This window comes from Lepisma saccharinum, chromosome 21, assembly GCF_977018435.1.
Source record: "Lepisma saccharinum chromosome 21, izLepSacc3.1, whole genome shotgun sequence".
NCBI classification, from domain to species: Eukaryota; Metazoa; Arthropoda; class Insecta; order Zygentoma; family Lepismatidae; genus Lepisma; species Lepisma saccharinum.
This window is the reverse complement of record NC_139249.1, coordinates 6,054,815-6,081,379: the sequence shown is the minus strand read 5'-3', so window position 1 is coordinate 6,081,379 and position 26,565 is coordinate 6,054,815. Positions and strand designations below refer to the sequence as shown.

At 37.9% G+C, this 26,565-nt stretch overlaps 1 protein-coding gene across 1 annotated transcript in view; it reads right to left on the bottom strand.

Annotated features, from left to right (window-relative positions):
- Positions 1-26,565, bottom strand: part of LOC146003885 (A-type potassium channel modulatory protein KCNIP1) — a 194,889-nt gene that overhangs the window by 68,480 nt on the left and 99,844 nt on the right. The window contains exon 2 of the mRNA XM_083142352.1: positions 1,309-1,378. Within this exon, the coding sequence (XP_082998478.1) occupies positions 1,309-1,378 (70 nt within the window). The remainder of the gene's footprint in view (positions 1-1,308; positions 1,379-26,565) is intronic.

The window sequence follows — 26,565 nt, the reverse complement described above, 5'->3', positions numbered from 1 at the left end:
ATAATAGACCAGGAAAGAGAGAGAGAGAGAGTAACCGAGACAAAAAGATTGAGAGAGTGCAAGAGGGAGAAACAGTGTGTGTGTGTGTGTGTGTGTGTGTGTGTGTGTGAGAGAGAGAGAGAGAGAGAGAGAGAGAGAGAGCAAGAGGGAGAAACAGGGAGAGAAAGAGTGCAGGAGGGAGAAACAGGGAGAGAGAGAGAGTGCAAGAGGGAGAAACATGGAGAGAGAGAAAGAGAGAGAGAGGAACCGAGACACAATGAGAGAGAGAGAGAGAGAGACAAATTGAGAGAGAGAGAGAGAGAGCAAGAGGGAGAAACAGGGAGAGAGATAGAGAGACACACACAAAGAGACAGAGAGACACACACAAAGAGACAGAGAGAGAAAGAGAGAGACGAAGAGAGAAGCAGTAGAAAACAGAAGACAAGATACAGAGATAGAAAAAATATGAATGTTCCATTGAGTTTAATTGTACATTAATTTAATCAATTCGCCAGTCATCTTCATCGTTGCGGTTAACTTATGATATAGGTAGGCGACGTAAAATAACCAAAATACAAAATGACCCACAGGGTAAACTGAAAATCACAATATACATCATGAATTTTCCACATATCGACTTCTGAAACGGCGCTCCGTGCACTAGCGGGAAGATTACACACGATATATAATTTACAATAAAAGAAGGAACAACGAATATCCAGAAATGTCATAGTCGGCAGTAAAATGCGCCATGTACGTTTCGACTACCTGTCAACGTAAACGAATGAATAATTATCGCCTGGTCATAGTCTTCTTGTGAGTGTCTTTTCGTAAATTTCATCTAACCTTCATTCATCTTTGTTCCTCGGAGCTGCAAGGTGCTGCACCGTGTAACCAACTTTACGCGCGAGTGCAGAGAGAGTAAAAAATTTCAGGGGACTAGATGACCAAAAGTGGCTGTAGAATAAAGGCTTGCTTATCAAATTTTCAAGAAGGCTGAAGAGATTTAACAGGCGCTAGGCAGCAAACCTGTATTGCATGAAAATTTTGGCGATAAATACTATAACTTAACCAAGATAATAATACCCCCATGCAAACTCGCAAACTAAAGCGTACAATTATTTGTTTTCCCCTTCTCTTGTGCCATTTCACAGTGCTGCACAATTTGACAACGCAAGAACACGAGAACAATGTAAGCAACTGATTGCATCTCCTACGCTTCCTCCGCTCGCTCACGGTTGAAAATTCGACTACAGCGCCACAGGGGCATTTTTATCTTGGTCAATCTGTATAGGCTTTAAGGACTATAATAATTAAACAAATACTTACTTCCGTGAGGGAAGAACTTTGCATATATGTCTTTGAATGTGTCCTCGTGGACTATACCCTCGGGACACTCCTGCAAAGAGAAGATAAGTTACAATCAAAAGTTAGAAAAAATCGTTATTTATTTAAAATTATAAGAAGGTAGAGTCTGTCTTGTGATTTTATTTATTTAGTTATTTATTATTTATAATCCACCTGCTATGAATATATTGCAGCATGTCATTTGTAAACATTATACCTGGTACAACCATAACACACTTGTTTAAGATACCACCTATTGTAACGTATCCTCAAGTTATTGTCAATGTTCCTCGCTTTATACATACATGCTTTACTTTCGAGCCAAGTGCGAAATCCTAGGGAGGAGGGGGGAATTTCTCCTCCAGCAACAATCTTGTTCTAAAAAATCCCCCCGCCACAATCGCAAGGTAATTGTGAAGTTTAAGCTATTGAAACAAAGCCAAAAAGTAATATCAATCAGATATGATAAAACGTAGAGCACATGTTTTTTAAAAAAATACTGAAAGTCAATCATATTAATAAGAACCATAGACTGAAAATTATTCAACTGTTTTATCTTGGTCTTGTTTGGTGATATTGGTATTTCCGTGACAACAATCAGTTTCAAACTGTAGTTGAAATGTAGATAACGTAGTTTCCAGGTGCAACACTATTGGACATTTGAACATAGTTTTGTTTAGCATACGCCACACGCGGTTACATAACTGCCAAATCAGAACCTCAATATCTTGCTTTATAGTAAATGCACATACAGTGAATGTGCTGCTAAAAAGTTTCCTTGAAGTGAACATTGACTCTCACTCCCACCAAATCAGAAACGTTTCTGCATCACTGTAGTTTCCTGATTAGTGTGGGAAGGGTATTATTTTTCCGGTTATGCACTTTTGCTGCATGTCGAATGTTTCTGTCATTCGCAAGTCAAATGGTGAACACAACTTGGAACTTTATCTATCTACTTATATTCAAGTTTCAAGATAAAAACAATCTAAATTTGTTCTGATTAATGCAATAATGAACTTGAATTTCACTGCACATTTTCCTCTAAAATGTAGAAGTTTTGAGCCTCACAAAAATAAGAAGCTTCTTACTTGGGTAAGCTTAACTTGCAAGGAACTCTTTCCTCTTTGCATTTGTGGTCAAAAACCATTTCCGGGCTTCACTTCACGATCATCAGCAAGTTTGTGAAACGAAACCACGCCGAAAATAACTGAGGCGCATTAAGAGTTGCAATATCAGTTCCTGAAATTATAGGTTGATTGGACGGACTTCCTTGGTTACCGGCCAGCTGCAAGAGATTAAAAATGTCGATAGCAATATCTTCGTGACGCATCAGGAAGCAATCTTGTTTCTTGCAGAACGAGTTGTCTGAACTTGCAAGAACTCACTCACTTCCTTGCGTGTGCTACAGACTCGTGACCGTTTCTGGCTGCACTTACAAACCGGAAGTACAAGTCCACTCGACAGAAAACAGATCTCTTAGTCTTCATTCTGCTTTATCGCAAACTTCAGCTTGTAGGCTAATACTTTCTGCCGCGGAATGCTTATCAGTTTTTCTTTCAATTGAATTTAAGTGTTTTTTTTTGTTTTTTTGTACTCAAGGTCAATGGATGATTTACCTGTGTGCAAGGGGAATTACTGAAACCGACACGGCCTTTGAGAATTCGACACGAACGTTGAGGTCAGACTGAGAATGAATTTAAAGTCCAACACACTCGGTCTCGTTCGAAACTTCAAATTATATTGTATTATACTTTAAAAGCAAATTACTTTACTATGATGACCTATTCAGACGTACAAAGAGGAATCTACCTGATTATTAAAAGACAAGTCATATATTTTGTTTATGGTGATTGCAAGCTTTAGTCCATTAGTGGCAACTGTGAATATGTAAAGCGTGGATGCATGTATTCATTATGAAATATCATTTCTCGAATGTTCGTGGCGTCTAAACGAGGCGTCAAGCAGAAAAATGGTTACAAGAAAAGCTGTACTTCACATTTTCGAGACTTAGTCAAGATCGAGTCAAACTTCCTCGAACACGAGCCGAAACGAGAGACTGCCAAGTTTCGTCTCATTATAGCGATACCATTTCTAAAAGTGGTCCCGTAAATTTTGAATGCCTAACTAAATATTTTAGATGCATGAATTAGTGAAGTAAATAAAAACAGTAAATAGCTTTTACCACGTTAGTTTTTCAGAAGTACCCGAAATATTTCAAGCACTAACTACATGTACCGTATGCAATATTGAATCAATGTACTCCTTGGCACAATTCACGACTCATGATGAAATCCGTATATATAATAGCCTACATACATATTAAAGCGCTATCCGTTGAAGATTGAATTTTCATGTTTTTAGGTCCGTTTCCCTCCTCCAAGCAAAAGATCTGCAATATGCTCAAAATATATTAGAGGAAGGAAGAGACTTTTCTCTACAAATGTAGTATTTCGGGGTAATCTGCAGTAAAGTTAATAACCATAAAAAACCGGTCCTTACCTCTCCTCCTTCCCTCCCGATGCAGCGGTGCCTGAGTTGGGAATATTCCACGTGAACATATCAGTTCCCGAATTGGAAACTTTCGTCATAGTTCCTGAATTGGGACTTCCCGACTTGGGACATGATCGATAACACCGTCTTAATGAGTCAGTGAGTGAGGACAAAATCTTGAGTTTTTCCAATTTGGAAATCGGACTCAACAAACTGAACATATTTTTGAAATTACATATCTGAAATTCGTCATGCCAATGCCTATCTGGATTACGATACAGCCCGAACTTTAGTAACATAGAAATATGTAAATGAAGATTGAGATGCTAATATTTGCATTTTGTCTATGATTGGAACCAGTAAAATAATAAAGCCTTCCAACATCAGCGCCATAAACAAGGCATGACAAATGCGAAGATGGATGGCCTTGACAAGCCAATGCCTTCTTATCACAAGGCCCGTGCAGACTCTTGCAAAGTCATTATTCGTAGGCCATGGTTCGGAACACTATTTCAGCGTCAGAGTTATAAATGTGTGTATAATTGTCTAAAATTGGCATAGTGTGAACGCAATATTCTTCATATGTCTGGACCAAGTCTAATATGTAATTTCAATATGATAATATCGTCCTGCGATCTACGACCTACCAATGGTGACGTTGCATGTAAACAGAGACTGCACGGGCCTTGTTGTAAGAAGGTATTTGCCAAGCCAGTATCATCAGCTAAGGTCATTGCCTCGGTCAGGAACTTGTCAAACGACAACTTCCACTCAAGGAAACTAGGTTCGGCTCGCGTGCGGCCAATAATAAAACTGCGTCAAGGCGGCATATCGCCCGTTCGTGTTGTAGCCTCATGCTACTCAGCACATAGAAATGGTTGCGACTTCCTGAAAGATTTATACGGTCGATGTAAAGGAGTACAAGGTTCTATGCCATGCTCCCCTCCCCCTCTTCCCGAAATCTTGTGGGAGTTGGTAAAAGAGGAAGGATCTCAACTGGCCAAATATTAGGTTTTCGATATCGGGAAAGGCTTATGAACGAAGTCAAGAAGGAAGCGAAGAACGTTATCACGTTCACGATCGGTAGCGTGCTGTTTCAAGACAAGGTGATTTAGCGAACGTTGTACTTCACTTACTCAGATATGCTTTAATTTGCTTTTACAGGTATTTACGTATACAAAGTACGACTAATTGGATGTCAGATAATATAATTTTTAATTGCAGAAGTGTGCTGTTTACTGGGCTACTTTTATTCATTTTATATTTCATTTATTTGAGCATTGATGGTCAAAATGCTAATTCAAATGGGGTGCAAGGGCCGAGCAGATTGAAGTCCGTTGGTCACCGTTTATAAGTTTAGAAACGAAAGTAAATATACAGTTAATAGTACTACCAGAGCGTATAGAAGAGAAAGTGTGTGCACTTCGTTTTCTTCCCGTAAGCCAAGTGAATAGAGCGGTGCCCCACCGAAACACTGGCAGCACCTTCGCTTGCGACGAGCGTCTTCTGCTTGCAGTGCGGCCGCGCTTTATGTAGAGCATGTGTTTTGTTGTACTAGAATAACATTGTGTACTTTTATTAATGACAACGTTGTTACGTTATTGAGTTTAGTGTCGTTAGATTTGTGATTGATCCGTTGTGACTAGTTTGTGTTGTGTTCAACGCATTATTATTGTGTTTGAGACAGCAGCGAGAAAAAACTACAAGATGCCTACGTGTTTCGTGCCGGGCTGTAGATCTGGATATGACCGCTGTTCTTCAGGCAGTAGACATTTTTTTTAGGCCACCTAAAGACAGTAATGGTCTCTCAAAATGGGAGAGTGCCATCCCTAGAAAAGATAAAACACTAAGTCATAATTGATATGTGTGTGATATTCATTTTTCCACTGACCTTTTAGTGAAAGTGGATTCGTTCATAGTGGATGGCGATACAATAGAAATTCCACAACAAAAGTGGAAATTAAAACCAAAAGCAGTTCCTCATATATTTCCTAATCTGTCCAAATACCTCTCTAAGACAGTTAAGAAGCGAAAATCTCCCATGAAAAGGCAATCCTTGCGGACAGATGATAATGAAGTAAGTACTCGTCGCAATGTATCATTAAGCTTATCAGTAGAGGATGATTTGCTTCACACTGCCGATGCTAGCAATACAATAGCATTGCTAAAGAAAAAACTTAAGAATCAGAAACGCAATTTAATTAGAACGCAGAATAAACTAAAGGTTGCACAGGCTAAAATAAATTTGCTTGAAAAAGGCGTTAAAGATGCTAAATTAAAGACAACGGTCACACAGTCAAAACAGTTCGCGTCTCTTAGCAAAAATAAAAAAAATGTAATTGATACAATCTTAAAGAAATGCCAACTGAAAAGTAAGACAGGAATGAGATACAGCAGGGGTCAGAATTATTGGTTTTACATCTGACGGTAGCCAATCTAACAAAAAGCTATGGAAATGCTTAGGAATTTCCGGAAACAGAAACAATCTTAAGTGCTCTATACCCAATTCAGCTGACTCTAGTAGAAAGCTTCGGGCATTTTCAGACGCACCACATATATTTAAATTCATAAGGAATAACTTCCATGATAAAGTGCAGGTGTACTATAATGGTGATATTGTTGATTATTCATTTTACAGAAAAGTGTATGAACATGATTCATCTACTGAACTTTCCTGGTTGACGCATTAAATTCATTCACTCCTGCACAGGCACTATATAAAGGATCAGAAGCACATAAAATGGAATGCTGTCCTTAGAGATAATCAAAATTCCTTCGCTTCAGAAAAAACTCTGGAGTCCTTAAGAGTGACTTTAGAAAGTACTTTAGAAGTGTCCGAATATTTTACAAGTACGTTTTGACTGGAAAATTTAATCAAGATCCCCTAGAACGCCATTTTGGTATATTGCGGTCGTTCACTTGTGATGATCATCCCTCCACTGTGGATTTTCTGCACTTACATACGCTGCAATCAATTTACGTACCATCAAAACTTGCTTTATTTTCGGGCGGAAACTGTGAATACAGGACTTAATCTCCTCTGACGTCTTTTGTTAATCAAATGCGAACTCTGGCAAGAGCAACAGAAAATAAAAATCTTTCGGTGAAGAAGCAAGCTGAAAATAAAATAAGGGAAAAATTTCCATTGTTGAAGATGAAATTCGAATACCGGACTGGGAAAACAACATACCGAACTTAAATGAACGAAGTGTTGGTAAAGAATACTTGGCGTATCATTTGGCAGGATACATAGTGCAGTATATTTCCAAAGTGATGGATTCTAAAGTGTGTACAACTTTTCTGCACGGGGAACCAACTAATGTACCTGCCTCACTTACGCTAATCCAAGACTATGGTTCGGGCGACGGCTGTAAATACCTTACCTATGCATCGAAAAGTGTTTATGATGTGCTGTTACGAGTGGAAGAATTTGTTGCAGAAAAAATATCATGTGCTAATAGTTTATGGGGTGATATATTTTTTGAGTGTTTGGACAATTTAAATATAATTGCTGTAAAAACTTCGCAATTAGGATGCTGTGAAGATCATGTGCTGCGTACGCTACCTAAACTCGTATTTCACTATCTGTAATGTCGATTTTTCTTCCGCACCAAGGAGATAAGAAAGGAATTAAGTGCCTCGAAGACAGCAAAGTCATCTCGGAAATTCTCCAAACTATCCAGCTGCTGAGCTCTTCTCCAAACGTAAGTAACATGCATTTTTGTTTCTTATGTAGTTTGTTATGTAAGCAACGCGAGCATCTTCCGCGCCGTCTCAAACGTCACCACTGCCATCTAGGCGGTGGACCACGGCAACTCAGGGAGTGCGCACACTATTTCTTGTACACGCTCTGGTACTACTAAACACTTTCAGAAGCATCAAAGGAAGTAATTTTGAAACCTAACACGAAGAAAGTTAAACATATGGTCATAGGCCGACCAAGTGGTAGGTCATAATCGACATTTAATTATAACTAATAAGTAATAACCTATTTGAAAAACCTTCCAAATTTAAACTACATTAAAGAGGAAATTAAAAGTTACTGAATTAGGGTTTTGAATGTTGCTTTTCCATTCATAAACGTTTATCCTCTTGCCTAATATAAGAGAATCTAAAGAGTAATGATTGATTGATTTAGTTGATTTTACTTCGCTACTTTATTTTACTCTTCTACTTTTGGCTAATCACTAAGATGAGGATGAGTAATGATATGATGAAATTGATGGAAGGACACTCAGAACGAACACTCACATGCCCAGACCGGGATTCGAACCCGGGACTGTTGGCGTCGTAGCGCGCTGTCTAACCACTCCCGGCTAAAGATTAAAATATACAGAATAGTAATGCTGTCGGTAGTCCTATATAGTTGTGAAACATAATCTCTTACACTAAGAGAGGAACATAATTTAGTTTTTTTTTAAAAAAATAAGATCTTAAGAATAACATTTGGACGTAAGGAGATGAAACAGGTGAGCGGAAAAAATCACGTAACAACGAACTGCATAATCTATAAGGTGACCTCGGAAGATACCCAAATGACAATCTTTATTCGCTTTATTCCACGCAATACATGGTGGACTCCATTGCAGACTAACGAGTCTCTTCCGGCTAGACTCATAGCCAGTATAATCAATCCTCTGTGTGTTTTGTGCTGTCCACATCGTCCATTGAGAATGTAAATGTTCTATCTCCAAATTTTACACAAATCGAGATATTTTGGCTGTGGTCTATTTAGGATGCAATTGTTCCATCTTTGCTATCGTCTGATTCCTACATACAACCAATATTGATATATTGAGAGTGTTTTTGGTTCATCTACAAAATTTGGAAGCAGCCACGAGAGTGCAAACTTCAACAGCCAATGAAACATTACCTTACGACAATTTCCCTCAACCAACCACAAGCGCCATATGATATAAAGCTAGTGTCTAGGAGGACTATATACCATATCGACGTCTGCCCCAAACACATTATGTGCTCGCGGACTAAAAACTAATGACTACGACAGAGAATCAGTTTCCGAAACGTAAGTAATAGAGAAATTTAGAACAGTGGTTAAAAGTCGAAAAACTGAACAAGAATAAGAGGAGAAAGATACTCATTGGCTAAGACAGCTTGTATCTCCCGCTCGCTTTTGCTACTGCGCACACTGGCTAGGTCAGACTTCACCCACAAATGTACAGCTCGTCAACTCTAGTCACTATGAAAAAAAAAAGTTTCATTCCGTATCTAAATGTTTCCATCACACAGATACCGTCCTCAGTGTAGGATGAAAACGTCATTCTGCGCTTTAAATAGTGTAACTTAATAACCCGAAACAGCTGTGTTCGGGTTAATCCAATTGTCTCCGTACAATAGCTGCTGATTTTATTATTTTAGATGCATTGTTGAGCCGAATAACGGTGCATTTTCCTTTTTAAATCAAGTTGTTAAAGGCTTCACTGTGATGTGCCCACGTGTGCAAAGCAATTCCTCTCGAGCTTTTGTTTCTATAATGGCATATTTCTGACTAGGCGTCTTGTGCAGTGGTTGGAAACTTTTTCAGGCAATCAACGTCTGGATCCACCACCAGTTGGTTTGTGTTCTCTGCATGTATGTTTGCGATACCTCTTTAATTCATAGTCACCATTCATACTGATCGCCGCGTTTAGCCAATAGCGGCCGAAAACCGACTTAAAAATATCTCAATGTTCAGTAATTAACTAGCGCGGATATCTTCCTCATTATTTACAGATAGGATTAAGTATTTGCAAATTTAATCCATCAGCGGTAACTGAATTTGTGAGGGCTTACAGAATTGTACGGTGCCTTGTAATCAGCGGGTCCCGGGTTCGATACCCGGTGGAAGCACGTAATAGTTCGGATCCCAATTTAAACTGTTAGTCCAGCGTTGATTAGACTATCCGTGCGTAAAGTGGACTTGTAAGCTCTAGATTTGGTGATCTTGTGCGGTGTGGTTGCATACATTAATTGTAATGACGGTTTTCTAGGGTTCGTATTTGTACCCTAGTCCTCCTACTTTCCACCTTCCTTTAATAATTGTGTGTGTATATATATATATATATATATAAACATGACCATGTTGTATATTTACGCCTTTAACGACGAAACCTAAGAACCTTATTTTTTAAATATTTTATATGTTTCTGCTAAAGAACACATTTGTTTTATGTATGCAGTGCCGGATTAAGGTTTGTGCTATTGATGCTACAGCAATATGCCCATTCCTGAAATAGGCCCTGATGAAAACAGACTAGAATTTTCCGAAAGCTGAACATTTTTCTTTTGCTATATAAACCTGAAAATAAATCTTAGAATGAAATTTGCAGCACCAATATCGAACGCCTAGACACAGCGTTACGTATTATACAGTTACTATTATTGTTTGCGCTGTGACGTAACTATAACGTCGTTGTGTTTTATTTTTCACCGAAAATTTCAAGCATCAGGCCCAATTTCGTCTTAATCCGGCCCTGTATGTATGTGTTATTTAATACCTACATAATGGCTTCAAAATAACACTAATCTCTTTGCTTAAATTGCTACACGCTTCTGCAATATTATTTTTTATGTTATACGGCAGTAACGTGTCAACTATAAATCTAACTCTTTTTAAAAGAAATATCCACGCATCCGCAGGCACATAGTGGTTCGGATCCCACTTTAAACTTTAGTTTCAGTCCCGATTATCCTTTCTGTGTATAAAATGGACTTAGACGGTATCGTGTCGTTTGCGCCGAGGCTTCTTATCGGTTCATTTCCGCCGTGACATATGTCAAGACCTTCCTCGGCTGGTTTTCTCACAATCCAGAGTGTCATCACCGCCGCGCGCTCATGTGTTTATGGGCACATGGTGCATAGTGCATAAAGTGGACTTAAAACATAAAATCAAACGTGTCTTTATGACGATGCACAGCTGTGTTTACACTGAAATGTTAAACCTATCCAGAGAGTCAAATATGTCTTTTCTTTACTTATTTCAAAAGACGTTACACAGGATTACTTGTATCAATTTTATTCGTATATATAAACACAATATTTCGATACACTTGCACAACAACAATACAAACGTTATTTGAATTCTTGTAGGTATGCAAATGCTCGAAGGCATTGCACGCGTTGTTTCTATGATTACAATATTCTCAGCCATCTCGTCGTCTCTCTCAAGTCTCAGTTTTACATAAATACTAATTTCCCAATGTATATCCCTCATATATACTTTCATCTTACATTCATTTACCAATCACCTTCCTTTTCAATCGAAGATAAACACAGCTGGAGCTAGGCAACGTGATAAACACACATGCGCACGGCGGTAATGACACTCCCGATTGTGGGAAAACTTACCAAGGAAGGTCTTGACATATGTCGCGGCGGAAATGAACCGATAAGAAGCCTCGGCGCAAATTACTCAGCGCAAGCGACACGGACTCGACTTAGACATAAACTCAAAACAAACAAATAGTCACGCTTATGCAATCAGAAATAATGTTTTGGCGCTAATCAAAGGGGGCGCCCCCGAGGCCGCCCCTGCTCGATACCCTCCCTAATTTGCAGCCTTAACGATCGGAAAAAACCCTTGGCAACAGACTGGTCTTGAAAATTAAGACAAACTCCCTCGTTTAAAAGTTTTCATGCAATATGAATTCCTTACAGAGAAAAGCCATAAAAGTTTGAGTGAGATCCGATTAAAACATGAAGAGATGTAACATCTGTCCATGCTACAGAAGGCAGGATGGAAGAACAATACTGGGTGACGTAAAGGGGTTGCCCAAGTAGTGCTGTAGTACCAACATTTTCGAAAGGTATACGTTAAGGTTCGTGAAACGTTAAGGAGAGACCATGTTTCATAAAAAATATGGATGAAATATTTTTACTTGTGCCAAAACGCCATTGATGACAGAGTACTGATGATGATGTACCCACAATTGGCATCAGTGAGGCATATTACAATAGATAAGGCATATTACAAATATGACACGCGTCTTAACCCTTGATGGGTGAAAATTCACCCAGTGATATTTTATAACGGATGCCACTAGATAGCAGCACTTCACACAGGTTTCTGCATTCAGGTATTCTCAAGAGATTTAGCGCAGAGTAAGCATCCGTGAAGAAATAGTGTTTCGTGTTGTAGTGTTGGCTGTGCTTGGTGTTGGTGAGTGAATTTTCACCCATCCTAGTAATAGTGCAAGTTTTTATCATTACTAACTTTTCCAACATTTATAAGTTTGTTAGACTGAAATGGCTTAATATAAGAAAGGACTGACTAATTTCAAATTGTGTAATATGTTAGAAGGAGAGTTGAATTCAGAACTTGGCCGAGGCGGAACCACCACAATGTGTTGATTCGGAAGACGATCATTTTGACAGTAAAATGTTGTAATTTTACCCTGACAAAAATTATGTGATATAAAACTATTTCTCAAATGCCTACAATGTTTTAAAAAAAGTTTTAGAGTTCGAATACACTAAAAAAAAGAAAAGAAAGTCACACGGGTGAAAATTCACCCATTCTAGTAATAGTAGGCAATAAACACATCCTAGTGTTCAAGGGTTTTAAGTATGGCATTTGAATGCAAGGGATACAGTAAAGTTGAAGTCCTGATTCGAACGCCACTTTACTTCAAAAGAAAGTTCCGAAAGATCAGTTTCCCTCTGACAACCATATGTCAAGTCCACGTGGAGCCCAGTACATCCTCCCATCAAAGCTTTTCCACCAGTAGCGTCCGTTTTAGGAACTGACAGTTCTTGTAAAGTCCACGTGGAGTAAATGCGTTGTTGCCAATTCAGTTTCTTTCGAGATTTCACAACGTGAGGTTATCTTTGATAGGTTGGGTTATTGTGTTGTGCTATTTTTTATACAATGTGGAGACCATGGATCGTAATGGATGTAATCTAAACACTGCAAGTAAAAGTGACAGCAGTGCTTTAGTGCATTGTCAGTTTACACAGTATACCGCTAATAACTTTAACAATACTGCTAATAACACTAAAAATGAAAACTTGCAAAAGAAAACACTTGAAGACCGCGTTATTACGCTGAATAATATACACTTTTTCTGGTGCTGTTTCTATCTCCAAAGTACCTCATTAGATACGTCACTATACTTGTCACAGGAGCGTTCTGCACAATCTCTAGAATAAGCGCCATTTGGAGCAAAGTGGTTTTACATCCATATATTCAATATTTCTTAGACTTAAACTGATCAACTGGTGGGTTTCTCGACATTAAGTTCACGATCACGTGAAAGCAGAAGTATTGGACAGTAATAAACTCACTTGAGTAATGACCAAATTACATAAATATGTATAAAATAGACGAAAGTAGATAGTATACGCATTGTAGCATAAGATATATGCTAGAGAGTAAGATTTACTGGAGGGTATACCGCGTATATCCTCTAGTCCAGTCTCGGTTAGTTTATCTGACAATAAACTGGGCTTAAAACGAACCCTTGTAAATCATTTTGATGTGAATATTTTATATACACACACATACATGATGCGGTTTCACTAATATCTAGAATATATGTATATTATGTTTCCAATGTTACGTCTTATAAGCTTAGCAGCATATTTCGTGTTCCTCCCAAGATAAATTCTAGATCTGCCTATGCTTTCATCTGTCCGCTTAGACTGCTAGAAACGTTGTCTCAGAAAGCACAAAAGACCAAACAGTTTCTTCTTGGTTTGTCTTTGTCATGCCATAAATACCATTCTTATGACATTCGTAGGTCTTCTCGTTAATTAATAGAATTCGATTACTTTGTTAAGCCTAATTTTATAGTGTTAAGAACTCTTTTTCCGTGGATGCAAAACTTCAAAACTTATAGAACCATAATATTACTCTACTATAACTTGCAACCCATATCACAAAGTCTACACCACTTATAATTTTGACTGAATCATGACGTCATAACATCAGATTTTCAAAGTGAGTACTGTATTAGGCACAATTCCTTTACTGAAGATGAAATATATATTTTGCCACCTAGCATGTCTACTTCCATAACATAAATTCTAACGATAAAGGACGTCATTTCATATCGTACTATGAAGGATCTCTTTACCTTTTGCTTCAAATTTATACGTTATATAGTAATTATTTTGACACAGTATTTAAGACGACATGTATAGTTTGTTGGCTGCCATATTTAAATCCAATATGGCGACAGTCACAGGGCCATTAAAATCGACAATGATATCAGAAACAATGTTGATTGGCAAAGGGGAAATGTCAACTCTTCCATCATAGTGGAATCAAAACTGTCATAAAAAAAAAGAAGAGGAACCAATAGCTTTTGAAAAGAATTATCTCCAAACAGACTAACAGTTAACAATCGTCTCTCTGTTGGCCTCTCTGTAAACTTGATACATGAACTTTGACATTATCGTCATTACAATGCGTGTCCGCTCACAAAAAATGAATGTAGATTTGTTGAATTGGATTATTGGCTAGTCAAGTCTTGGCCATTATTCAAATATTCCTCTGAAATCAAAAAGCATGAAAAATCATGAATGGCGAGCGATAGATTTCTGCAGAATTTAAGTTACAAATTAGCCTATGGATGTTCTCAATTCCTCGAAACATGTAAAAGCTTCCACAGATATAATGATGTAATCAGTGTTCTTTTAGGATATTAATTCACAAATATTGAGCTAGCCTCGTGTGTCAGTCCGTCGTGTGTCAACTATCTATAAATTAGAAACTTGCAGAGGTGTGTGTAACGGTGAAATTTTTGGTGCACCGATAGAAATATAACTTATAGTTCAACGCGACGTAAGTTACTTCAATCGACTTGTCTGTTCTGCCGCGACAACAGTTGATCTAAAGTTACTTTCCGATGTAATAGTCCGGAAGGTATGTCACGCTCCCACTTGGGAAAATGAATGCCCACCTAAAAAATAGATAATTCACACACAATTTCATTTCAGTCAGGAATAATTTATATTAATTAAGGAACATGATAATTTTAGACTGAAGCAGTGTTTTTTGAGGGGGCATCACTATTATGAGGGAAAATATGCCTTATTTGTCCCTTCCTGAAAAAATCCTGCGGACAACCATGAATGGTTGTCCCACTCAAATTTTCTCAAGTTCATGAACTAAGAAGTGCTAATTTAATTCAATACAAGTTAATTAATTTCGACTGGACCCCTTCGTTGTCACGTGATTTTTCCAAGTTGGAGGTTTATTGGAATTTGATTCCCTCCATATTTGTACGTTTAAACATGTGAGGATAAAATGATAATGAATTAATTTTAATCTTGCGTAGTCATTAGCAAAATGAAAAGAGTTTACTTCCTGTTCTTGTGTGATAAATGCTGTACGAGTCGTAACGAGTTATATCTAAAATAAAGTGCCTCTAAAAGTAATTATGAGTTACTTTTTAAAGTAACGGTAACTGTAACGGAGTTACATCTCGAAAAGAGTAACTGTAAAGAGGTTATATTTCCAAAAGCATAAACTTTAACGGAGATTCATTTCGAAAAGAAGAACTGTGACGTAGTTGAATGTCGAAAAGAGTTACTGTAGCGGAGTTACATTTCAAAAATAGTAACGGTAGCGGGGTTACATTTCGAAAAGAGTATCTGTAACGGAGTTACATTTCGAAAAGAGTGTCTGTAACGGAGTTACATTTCGAAAAGAGTAACTGTAACGGGGTTACATTTCAAAAAGAGTAACTGTAACGGGGTTACATTTCGAAAAGAGTGATAAAACTTCGCCACTCCTTAGATTTAAATTGTGAACCATTATCACTTAATATAATTAGACATGCAGGATAATGATGAAAATACGATTGGTTTAGTTTATTGATAATTTCCATAGATGAAGCTTTACGCAAAGGATAAACCATAATAAATTTACTTGCAAGATCCACTATACTTAGTATATATTGATGACCTTGAGAAGCTGGTAACGGACCAATCAAATCTAATGAAAGGAATTGATGTATTTTAGGAGTTAATTTGTGAAGATCTTCTCGTGTGATACGTTGCACTCTCTGCTTTGACTTGGCACATTCAAGACAATTTCTCAAATATAATTTAATGCTTGCTTTCATGTTTGGCCTTCTATTCTATGTTTTATTACCTCCAAGAACATCAAGCATATTTTTACTTCGCCATATTCACCACACGCTAATCCAATTGAACGCTACAATAAAGAGATTGTGCGTTTACTGAGGTTATTTTGCAAGGATAATCATAAATCTTGGGCTAAATTTTTGACAAACGTTGTCAAATTGTTGAACAATTCATATTCTGAATCTATTGGTTTTACACCTGCGGAACTATTTTTACACGATCAAGTTGAAGATAATATAACTAATATTGTCGATTGGCCTGAGAATATTGAAGAATTATCCTGGAAGGCAAAATACTTGGAGCTAAAAGAAAAACTTAAACATCGAAGAAATTCTAAAGGTGTTCAAACAAGCTCTGGTACTAAAAATATTGTCAAAGGAGATTTAATCATGATTAAAAATCATGCTAAAAGCTCTTCCTTAAACAAAACTATCTACAAATTGTATGATTTGTTTATTGGCCCATTCTTGGCAATAGACGTAAGAAACAATAGTTTCTCTAGATGGAAAGGGAACAAAAGGTAGACAAAACCTAGAAAACATTAAACCTTTTAATTGTTCGGAGGAGAAAAGAAAGGAGTTGTTAATAAATACTGATTTATCTTATTAATTGTACATAAAGGTTGAATTTGTTGTAATTTTGTGCAAAAACGAGTTCAGTTGTTTGCATTATGTATTTTATTATCATGTTTAAACCAGAATGAATTTATTATCTCTGTTCTGTTGATCATCATATTATCCTTTATGTAAGAACTTATGTTTGCCTTCTATTCTCATCTGTATGGTGTATTTCAATGTATCAAGGACGAGTGTTGACACGAATAAAAAAGGGAAGGAACCAGGGAAATTATACAAAGTGTCTCGCTGGAAGAACTATAAGAAGGAATATATGTAATGTAGGATATATGTATGTAATATGGTATACCATTATAATGAAGGACTTGATTTGCACATATAGCTTCAAAGGGAAGAATATAACCCATTAAATGGATATAAGATGGTTATGAAATAGTAATAGTAATGAGATTGCAGTAAAGAAGAAATCTACTGAAGATGGCTGTAAAGAAGATGTGAAAAGAATGAGATTGCTGCCAAAGAAGTAGTAGAAGAAGAAGTGAAGATGATACATTGAAGATGTTACGTTTGAAAAATATACGTATTTCTACATCAAAGTATGATGTCAAGGTTTTCAACCGGAGGAGGAGGCTATTGCAACAGTTCTTTTAATTCAAAGACATTTTTTGCAATTATATTTTGATGTTGTTATACCGAGGGTGAAGAAAAAGTTGAAGGAATGGTGCAAAGGTGAATTTCAAAATGCAGCCAGCTTTTATCAGAGGATAGCTAATTTCAATAGAATGAGGCCTTGGTTTACAAAAGTTCAAGGTTCACGGAATGTGATAGTATTACTAAATCGTATTAGGTCAGGACATACAACTACTAAAAGTCATTTACAAAAGATCCGGATTGTACAAAACCCAAACTGGACATGTGGCAACAAGGAAGATATACATCATATCATATTTGAGTGTAATAGATACACACAAGAAAGAGAGACATTCTATAAAACTCTTATAAACTGTGAAATTCCTTTTCCTCAGTGTTTGGAATCTTTGATTTGTGAACCTAACCTTACAGTTGGATGTATATTGTTATATTTTTTTGGAAAATGTGACTTAACTATTTAGTAGAAAAAATGTTAATAGTATCTTTCAATAATAATGTACTAAAAATGTAAGTTTATGTACAGTACATATATAGATATGGGAAAAACTGCTTAGCGGTAATCCCAAGTAAAATGTAAATAAATAAATATTCAATGTTGATGTTATTTTGTTTGTTATTCGTAACTATAGTGACTGTAGAAATTGGTTAATATACTAATGTGTTAAGTAACATTTGAAAAGTTATTTTTATTTAAAATATTGCAACAAACTGCTCCACACTGGGGACAGTTGCACACTTCACATTTTTAAAACACTAAACACTATAACTATTGAACCGAGAGGAATAATTTTTCGTATTAAATGGTTCTATGTACAGGAGAATGGCACTGCTTAAATACATACTCTATAGCGTTTACTGTACACGCATGGAAGAATATTTTAGTTGTTTGAATTGTAGACACCGTGCACTCACCATAGATGGTGTAACTCGACGTGCCTTGCGTGCTGTATGTACGAGGGTTGGGGAGTAAGTCATGGCAACCCAGTAATAATTCGATAATCGAAGGCTGTATTAAAAATTTGTTATACACAACTGAAAGAGTATCCATTATGGCTCGTATTATGCATTGTAATCGCAAAAGCTAACTGAAATGTTCCATGAAATGCTTATTAAAGTACTGTCTGCTATAAGATTTTTGGAAGCATTTACGTAGCATTTATGCTAGCAAACATGTTAAGGGAAATGCTCTCGTCTAATGCCGGCCTAACAGCCGAGGAATGCGAGCACGAAATAGCTAAAAGTACTCTGCAAGTACGGAGCCTCCAACACTCTACGTGCAGGACATAGGTGATATTATTAGCTAAACAACTCATCACCTCCGAACGAAGGCGGTTGGCCTATCTTTCCCCATAGATTCCCCGCATGTATTTTCCTTGGCGTTGACACCAACCCGCCCCGCCCCTCCCAGCTTCTTCACCTTGCCACATCCCCACCGCTCTTCCTCATCCATCATTTATTTCATTTCCACGCACCTTGGAGGGTCCCAGAATGCGCTGCGCATGCGGCGAGGGGACGAATTATTAATAACGCCTGTTTCAAAGTGCTGCGAGCGGTCCCTGAAACATTGAGTGGGGAGGAACGAATATACGAACACCTTCGCAGCTTGCATTCAAGGGTATGATAGTTGTCCGTGTGAGCTGGCACCGTACGCATTTGATTATAAGCTCCAGGCTCGGCTCGAGAAAATAATTATAGGGTGGCCAGAGGGAGAAAAGATAAATAAATGATTTGGTTTATTTTACATCGCTTTTCTGCCACTTTTGGCTAATTGCGAAGATGAGGATGAGTAATGATATGATGAAATTGATGAAGAGACATCCACAAAGAACACGCATGCCCACACACAGAAAACTAAATGCATCATATCGAATGATGCACCAGAATGCATCGATTGATGCACTAAAGTGTGTTTTACGGCTTCTTCAAAGAATCAGATTCATATTTGATGCGTTTGGGTGCATTTTTGTATGTCGTGAAAGAAACACGAAAGCGCATCATTTGATTCAAGTGAGAATTTCTTTCAGTCGAAATGTACTTCAATGCAACCGTTGTTGTTCCTTGATGCGCCAGAATGCATCATCAAAAAAGGTGCATTCTGATGCATCAAAACGCATCAAGGTGCATCAAAACATATCAACTGATGCATTGAAGTGCATCTCGACTGAAAGAAATCCTCACTTGAATCAAATGATGCACTTTGGTGTTTCTTTCATGACATACAAAAATGCACCAAAATGCATCAAATGTGAATCTGATTCTTTGAAGAAGCCATAAACCACCCTTTAGTGCATCAATCGATATGATGCATTTAGTTCTCTGAGTGTATGATAGTTGTCCGTGTTGGCTGGCACCGTACGCATTTGATTATAAGCTCAAGGTCCGGCTCGAGAATATAGTGGCAAGAGGGAGAGGGGATAAATAAATGATTTGATTTATTTTACGTCGCTTTTCTGCCACTTTTGGCTAATTGCGATGTTGAGGATCAGGCCGGCATTAGGACCTGGAACCGTCTTAGCGACCTGCGCTAGCCACTCCGCCACAGAGGTCGGCCATAAAGAGATATACAAGTTAATTTATTTGCCCACTTTCATATTCTTGTTGGCTAGGCCGACCTTGGTGGAGAAATGTCCGTACAGCGTACTACAAGGCCAGGTTCCTGGGTTCGAATCCGACCAGGCAGGAGCGTATATTCTAGGCTAGCTAGGCTATATGCGAAGCCTGAAGCCTAGATAACATAATACAGGAGAAAAATGTCAGTGAGATGATGATGCTGATTTCTTATGAGTTGGCAACCTGATTTCCTAAGAGTTGGCAACCTGATTTCCTATGAGTTGGCAACCTGATTTCTCTTGAGTTGGCAACCTGATTTCTCATGAGTTGGCAACCTGATTTCTCATGAGTTGGCAACCTGATTTCCCATGAGTTGGCAACCTGATTTCCCATGAGTTGGCAACCTGATTTCCCATGAGTTGGCAACCTGATTTCCAATGAGTTGGCAACCTGATTTCCAATGAGTTGGCAACCTTATTTCCAATGAGTTGGCAACCTTATTTCCAATGAGTTGGCAACCTGATTTCCTATAAGTTGGCAACCTGATTTCCTATGAGTTGGCAACCTGATTTCCTATGAGTTGGCAACCTGATTTCCAATGAGTTGGCAACCTGATTTCTCTTGAGTTGGCAACCTGATTTCCTATGAGTTGGCAACCTGATTTCTAATGAGTTGGCAACCTGATTTCTTATGAGTTGGTAAATTTATTTCTATTCATAGCCTGGGACCACGTGACATAGTGAGATAGCACAGATCTAGGACTCAGTATACGCCACTGCTACCTGGGTATTCTTTGTCAGTCCCTTCATCTATTTCATCATATCATCCTCATCTTCGCGATTAGCTAAGAGTTGCAGAAAAGATAAGTAAAATAAACCAAATCAATCAATAAGGGAATTATCTTATCTATGCACGAGCACGATGAGTGTTCGACTCTAGGCTTCGTCATCGAAGGCGCAGGGTTCACTTTATGCTCAGACAAGCTAATCGGGTCTGGAACTACAGTTTAGTGAGGGATACGAAAATTGTGCAATAAACTTCCATCGTGGATTGAACCCGGGAATCCTTTGAATAGCCTATCTGAGCACAAAGGAGACTAAAGGAACTTTAGTAAAGTAAATTTGGTTCGAGGAAAATATTCATTGTATCATACCATAGTCTCAAACACTGTGTTGTTTCGTCTCACTTATACAGAGGTTTGTCTTGTTCTCGGTCTTGTCTATACAAATTCTTTCTCGTCTTGAGTTTTGTAAGTTGTCACGTACTTTCGAACTCGTCTGCGAAGTCCCCGAGTTCGAATCCCGGCATGGGTGTTATGTGTGATTGTCAATATATCAAACTCAACTAAGCATCACTCATCGTCGCCAAGGGCTGGAGAAAAGCGACGCCAAAGAACAAGAATACAAATACAAACGATCTCGGTACCATCCCTACTCGAAATCATTTTATCATATCAACATGAATTTACATCGCCACAGATGTATAGCTATAAAGTGATATAAGTCAAGTAAAATGTAACTTATGTTATTCCTTCACACTCGTATTCTTAATCATGAATTAAAGAAAATTGTTACGTTCCCGTTTTATACTCAGTGGATCTACTTACTATTAACACCACGGCGAACATGAGACTAATCAGCCTAGTATGAAGCCCTCAGGATGTGGAAAACAAGTACGGGTATGTTTACGTAAAATTTACTAACTCCCACACACTATAATACCTGTAAATGTCATTTGATGTTAATATACCACACTTTCACTCGAAATTAAACCTCTTGTTACAAAGAAAACTGTATTAGGATCAAAATTGTTATTCAAGTACACAAATTAACACATCTACGTTTCTAAATCACTTACATCAACTTTCAACATTCATTCATTATTTATTTATTTATTTACATTTTACTTGGGATTACCGCTAAGCAGTTTTTCCCTTATCTATATATGTACTGTACATAAACTTACATTTTTTAGTACATTATTATTAAAAGATACTATCAACATTTTTTCTACTAAATAGTTAAGCCACATTTTCTAAAAAAAATATAACAATATATATCCAACTGTAAGGTTAGGTTCACAAATCAAAGATTCCAAACACTGGGGAAAAGGAATTTCACAGTTTATAAGAGTTTTATAGAATGTCTCTCTTTCTTGTGTGTATCTATTACATTCAAATATGATATGATGTATATCTTCCTTGTTGCCACATGTCCAGTTTGGGTTTTGTACAATCCGGATCTTTTGTAAATGACTTTTAGTAGTTGTATGTCCTGACCTAATACGATTTAGTAATACTATCACATTCCGTGAACCTTGAACTTTTGTAAACCAAGGCCTCATTATACGTATATTTCACCTACTTCTTCTTCTTCTTTTTTCTGACCCTATCAACTGTTAGTCGATTTTAGTCATCTTTCTGAGATTTTTGCAAAATGTATTTAGTTCACTATGCACTTATTTTTCACAAGAATGAATATATATATATACTGTTTGTTAGATCGTCAAATTACATCTAGTTGCATATCCATAAAGAAACCAGGGCAATTATATATCTCACCTAGCAACCCACACCCAAATGTATTAAGGTTAGTCCATAACCAATGTAACAGACTACCAAATTGAACAAAACAAATTATGACGTCATAGACATTTAACATATTAAAGACTGAACTGAAATTGATACATTAAGTGGGTGCGTATCAAAATCCTTGATCGAGAATTTCACTAAGTGCATTCTATTTTTAGAATTTGTGTAATGTATCTTTAACACGCCTAGGATAGCGATGTATTTGAAACCATGAAAGCTTGAATAGAGGATATTTAGGAAGACTCATGGCTAAAGGTAACAGGTGTTTTCTTTCTCTCTTCTTCACAAAACTCGTAAAAATTAAGATTTCGCACACATGCCGTGAGCCTCAGGGAAGGGGAAACATAAAACTGCAACGTTCTTTTGTTTTTGTTCTTTGCGAGTTGCATGACTAATTTAGCCACCATACTCTTAGGCGGAATTACTGTGTTTATTTTCATTGTTCTGCTTTTACGCGTACTTTGACTTGCCTAGGTGCACTAACAAATGCCGGTAGCTACATTAAAGGCTAAGTAACCACGTGATATGTGTTTACTCTCTTCTTCTAACTTTAGTGTAGTTTACACTTGTGGTCTACCCCTGTAAGGCACTAAAAAGATAGGACAAATCCTTCAGCCAGCTTCCATGTTCTATACAGAGTGGCTCAAAAACTTATGACTGAATTCTTGTACCAATTTGCTCCTTTTCGAGGTGTTAGAAAAATGCCTTAAAATTTGTTTAGAGCATCGGTAATGCATAGAGATCAAAGTGATGTCTAGTGTGAGAATTTCGCATGCCATTGCACACTATTTTAATCGGATACATCCACGAAGAGCTACGCATTTTGAATGGTTGTCGCGAACATTTTACAATGTGACGCTTCCATTGAATGAAAAGTCCTTCACAGTGACAAGGCTAATGTTTATGTTCATAAGGAAGTTCATAAACAGAATATGCGACTCTTGTCATCTGATAAAATAACTTCGGACAGGAATTGCTTCACAACGTTCCCATAGTGTTCTGGTGTTCCTCCCTATTGAAAAAAAAACTCTGTAAAAAGTACCTTTTTCAAAAGCAAGGATGAAAAAACCGGTTTATTTAACAAATCAAAGTAGCCCTAAGCATTTAAGGTTCCGTTGATGAAAAATTGACTAACCAATCGCGTTCCACACAGCACGACACACCATTAACTTGCCAGCACTAACCATTCAGCTTTGATCTGTCGAGAATGGGTTATCACATAAAAAGCATCGAATATTCTGTTTATGAACTTCCTTATGAACAAAAACATTAGCCTTGTCACTGTGAAGGACTTTTCATTTAATTGAAGCGTCACACTGTAATTGTTCGCGACAACCATTCATAATGCGCAGCTCTTCATGGACGTATCCGATTAAAATCTTGTGCAATGGCATGCGAACTTCTCTCCCTAGACATCATTTTGATCTCGATGCATTACCGATGCGCTAAACAAATTTTAAGACATATTTCTAACACCTCGAAAAGGAACAAATTGGTACAAGAATTCAGTCATAACTTTTCACTGGTTAAAGATACATCGAAAAAACATTCACCATTGCATTTCACGTGAAATTCTAGCCTGATTTGATATATCATATCACCCCCTTCCCATTTAAAATTCTGAAGTTGAATTCAAGATGGCGGACATTAAGATGGCCGCCGACCATGCGGGTGGCGTCAATGTGGTTCCCCCTTGGCCTGGCAACGATTGGTCATCACCATTTCCACGTTGCGCGCTATAGTGGCCTTGTACCGAGGGTGTTAAGTGACTTTTTGAGACACCCTGTAGTCAGTTTGCTTAAGATTGGTGTTCCAAGGTCACGTCCTTTCATTCCCCATCTTACGTTTTCCATGCTAAGAGGAGGGGAGAGGTAGGGGTGTTTTCGACAATATTAGTTGAAATTAGAACCTGGGTCGTTTTTAAGGATGGACTTGGAAAAGTTTTGTCTCGGAAATGAGGGAGGACGTTGTAGAAATGCAACAGAATTATCTTGAGTTTCAGTTGTTGAAAAAGTGTAAGGAGTGTCTACTTTCTGGGGCCTCTCTGATGGCGTAGTGGTAATGTTGTAATTAAGAGTCTCCTTGTTCGATACCCACTTTAAACTGTGGGTCCGGTCCCGATTAACCTATCTGTGCATAAAGTGGTCTTAAAAGAGCAACTTAACAACAGCAACAAATGATTTTCGCCAAGTCTCAAGCAGAATATATGAAATATTTTCGTGATTAATTGAATAATGTACTTATTTGTCTCACGATCGCCACTCAGTTATTGTCAAACATCTAACCTTTTCTTGAAAGACGTTTCAAGTCTTAAGTCGTTGTATGCACAGGTTAGCTAATCGGAACTGCGCCTGTTGATGTATAAAATGGGATCCAAACCACTCCGCAATGTGACTACTACACCATGGGAAAGGCTCGCTAAATATAATTCGCTATACGACTTACTGTAGACTAGTGCCGTTTTTCTGTGCGTTTTCTTATGGTACAATGGATCCATGAGTATTACCGTGCAAATTGTCCATGTGTTTTTAAGCGATGGTGCAGAAGTTGTCATCAGCTTGTTTTGAGTTTTCTTTTAAGTTTTGAAGCTCTTATTGGGTCAAATAAAGTGCAGGAACATGGTGATGGACAATTTACGCGTTAATACTCGTGGATCGCACTGTACTTTCTATACCGGTATAGAAGACTTTTGTTCTAGAATGTATTTATATTCGTGTATGTAGTTTCTGAAGTATCATTAATTTATCCTTGTATTTGAAAATATCTTGGCCGCGGTGGCTCAGTCGGTAACACGTCTGACTACCATGCTAAAGGTCCCGGGTTCGATCCCCGGCCGGTTCAAATCCGGGAACTTTTCTAACGATGGAAGCGACCCCGGCGCCCACCCAGCGTCTAATAACATGGGTACCTGGGGAAACCTGGGGGGTAAAGGCGGTCAGGGGTGTGGTGCTGATCACATCACCCCCGCCCATCACGACCGGATCAAGAAAGTGTGGGGCGTTACCCCCACACCCCCTATACGCCTTCATGGCGTGGTGCTATGCACAGGGGAGCGCTTTACTTTACTTTTTTATTTGAAAATATCAATTTTCCATCGTAAATTTTGTATAGAATTAATCACGCAGGATAAATCACATTGTGGAAAATGTTTTGTGTGTAAATTAACTATAAATTTCGTGTTTAAGAGCTTATTTCGCATTTTGCACTTGATTTCAAATCATTTCGTGAGAAAATGTGGTATGAAAATGTACCTTACACCTTTCAAGAACATAAAAAAAAAACATTACAGTGTGTAATCTCATATTTCGTACTTCAGTCATGCATGTCTATATTGATCATGCAACTCGCGCTGTAAGACGAGTTCCAACTTGCTTAATACCTTTTTTACAGGTTGCAACCGTGCAGTTTACGTCTCGTGCCCACATATACACGAAGAATGATTCTGTGCGCACAAATTCTGAACATTAATCTCCAATCGGGAACTGAAGACTCGATCCTTTGGAATAATGGAATTGAAATGCTGGCTTCTTTAAAAGTTTGCGATGTATTTACGATTTATTTTCATGAATAATTTATGAGCACGCTTCTCTCCGAGATTCTCCAAAAGGATCAGCTGGCACGCAATGTTCCCTTAACAATAACTCCCTGGCAACACTGTCCCTAGTAACTTCTAGGTTCACAAGAAACAATTCCCAGATGTGCCATCAGTTACTGTGCACGTGGGCTGGAAATTATCGTCGAAAAGGCATTTAGAGAGGGGAATACCTCGTTCTAAGTCTGCTTTGTGTGCATCTGTGACTTTCTAGAGTCTGTTACGTCAAAATGGACGGGTCAAGGTCACGTCTTCCCATTTTCGCTCTACTAATTTCCACACTTCTTTATCCCTTCTTGAATTGTTGCCATTGGCATAGCAGGAGTTCCATTGAATTCGGTCTATCTGTATTCTGATCAGCGGTATGAACAATTAAATTATTAACATTTACACACTGCAAGCTAGGGACAAATTGAACACAGTTAAGTGCAGAAAAACACGAAAACCCCTTATTCAACTCAATATTCCAAATTTCAAATTACTGCCATGAATTGTGTGAGTATAGGTTAGACTTTCATTCCTGTATGTAATTTGTTATTTGTAATTTTATATTTTCCTTTCTTTGCTTTCAATATTTCACTAATTTTCATATATTGACCTCCCCGATGGCACAGTGGTAGCGTCGTCGCCTTGTAATCAAGGGGTCCCGGGTTCGATACCCGGTGGAGGCACAAGTGGTTCGGATCCCACTTTAAATTGTA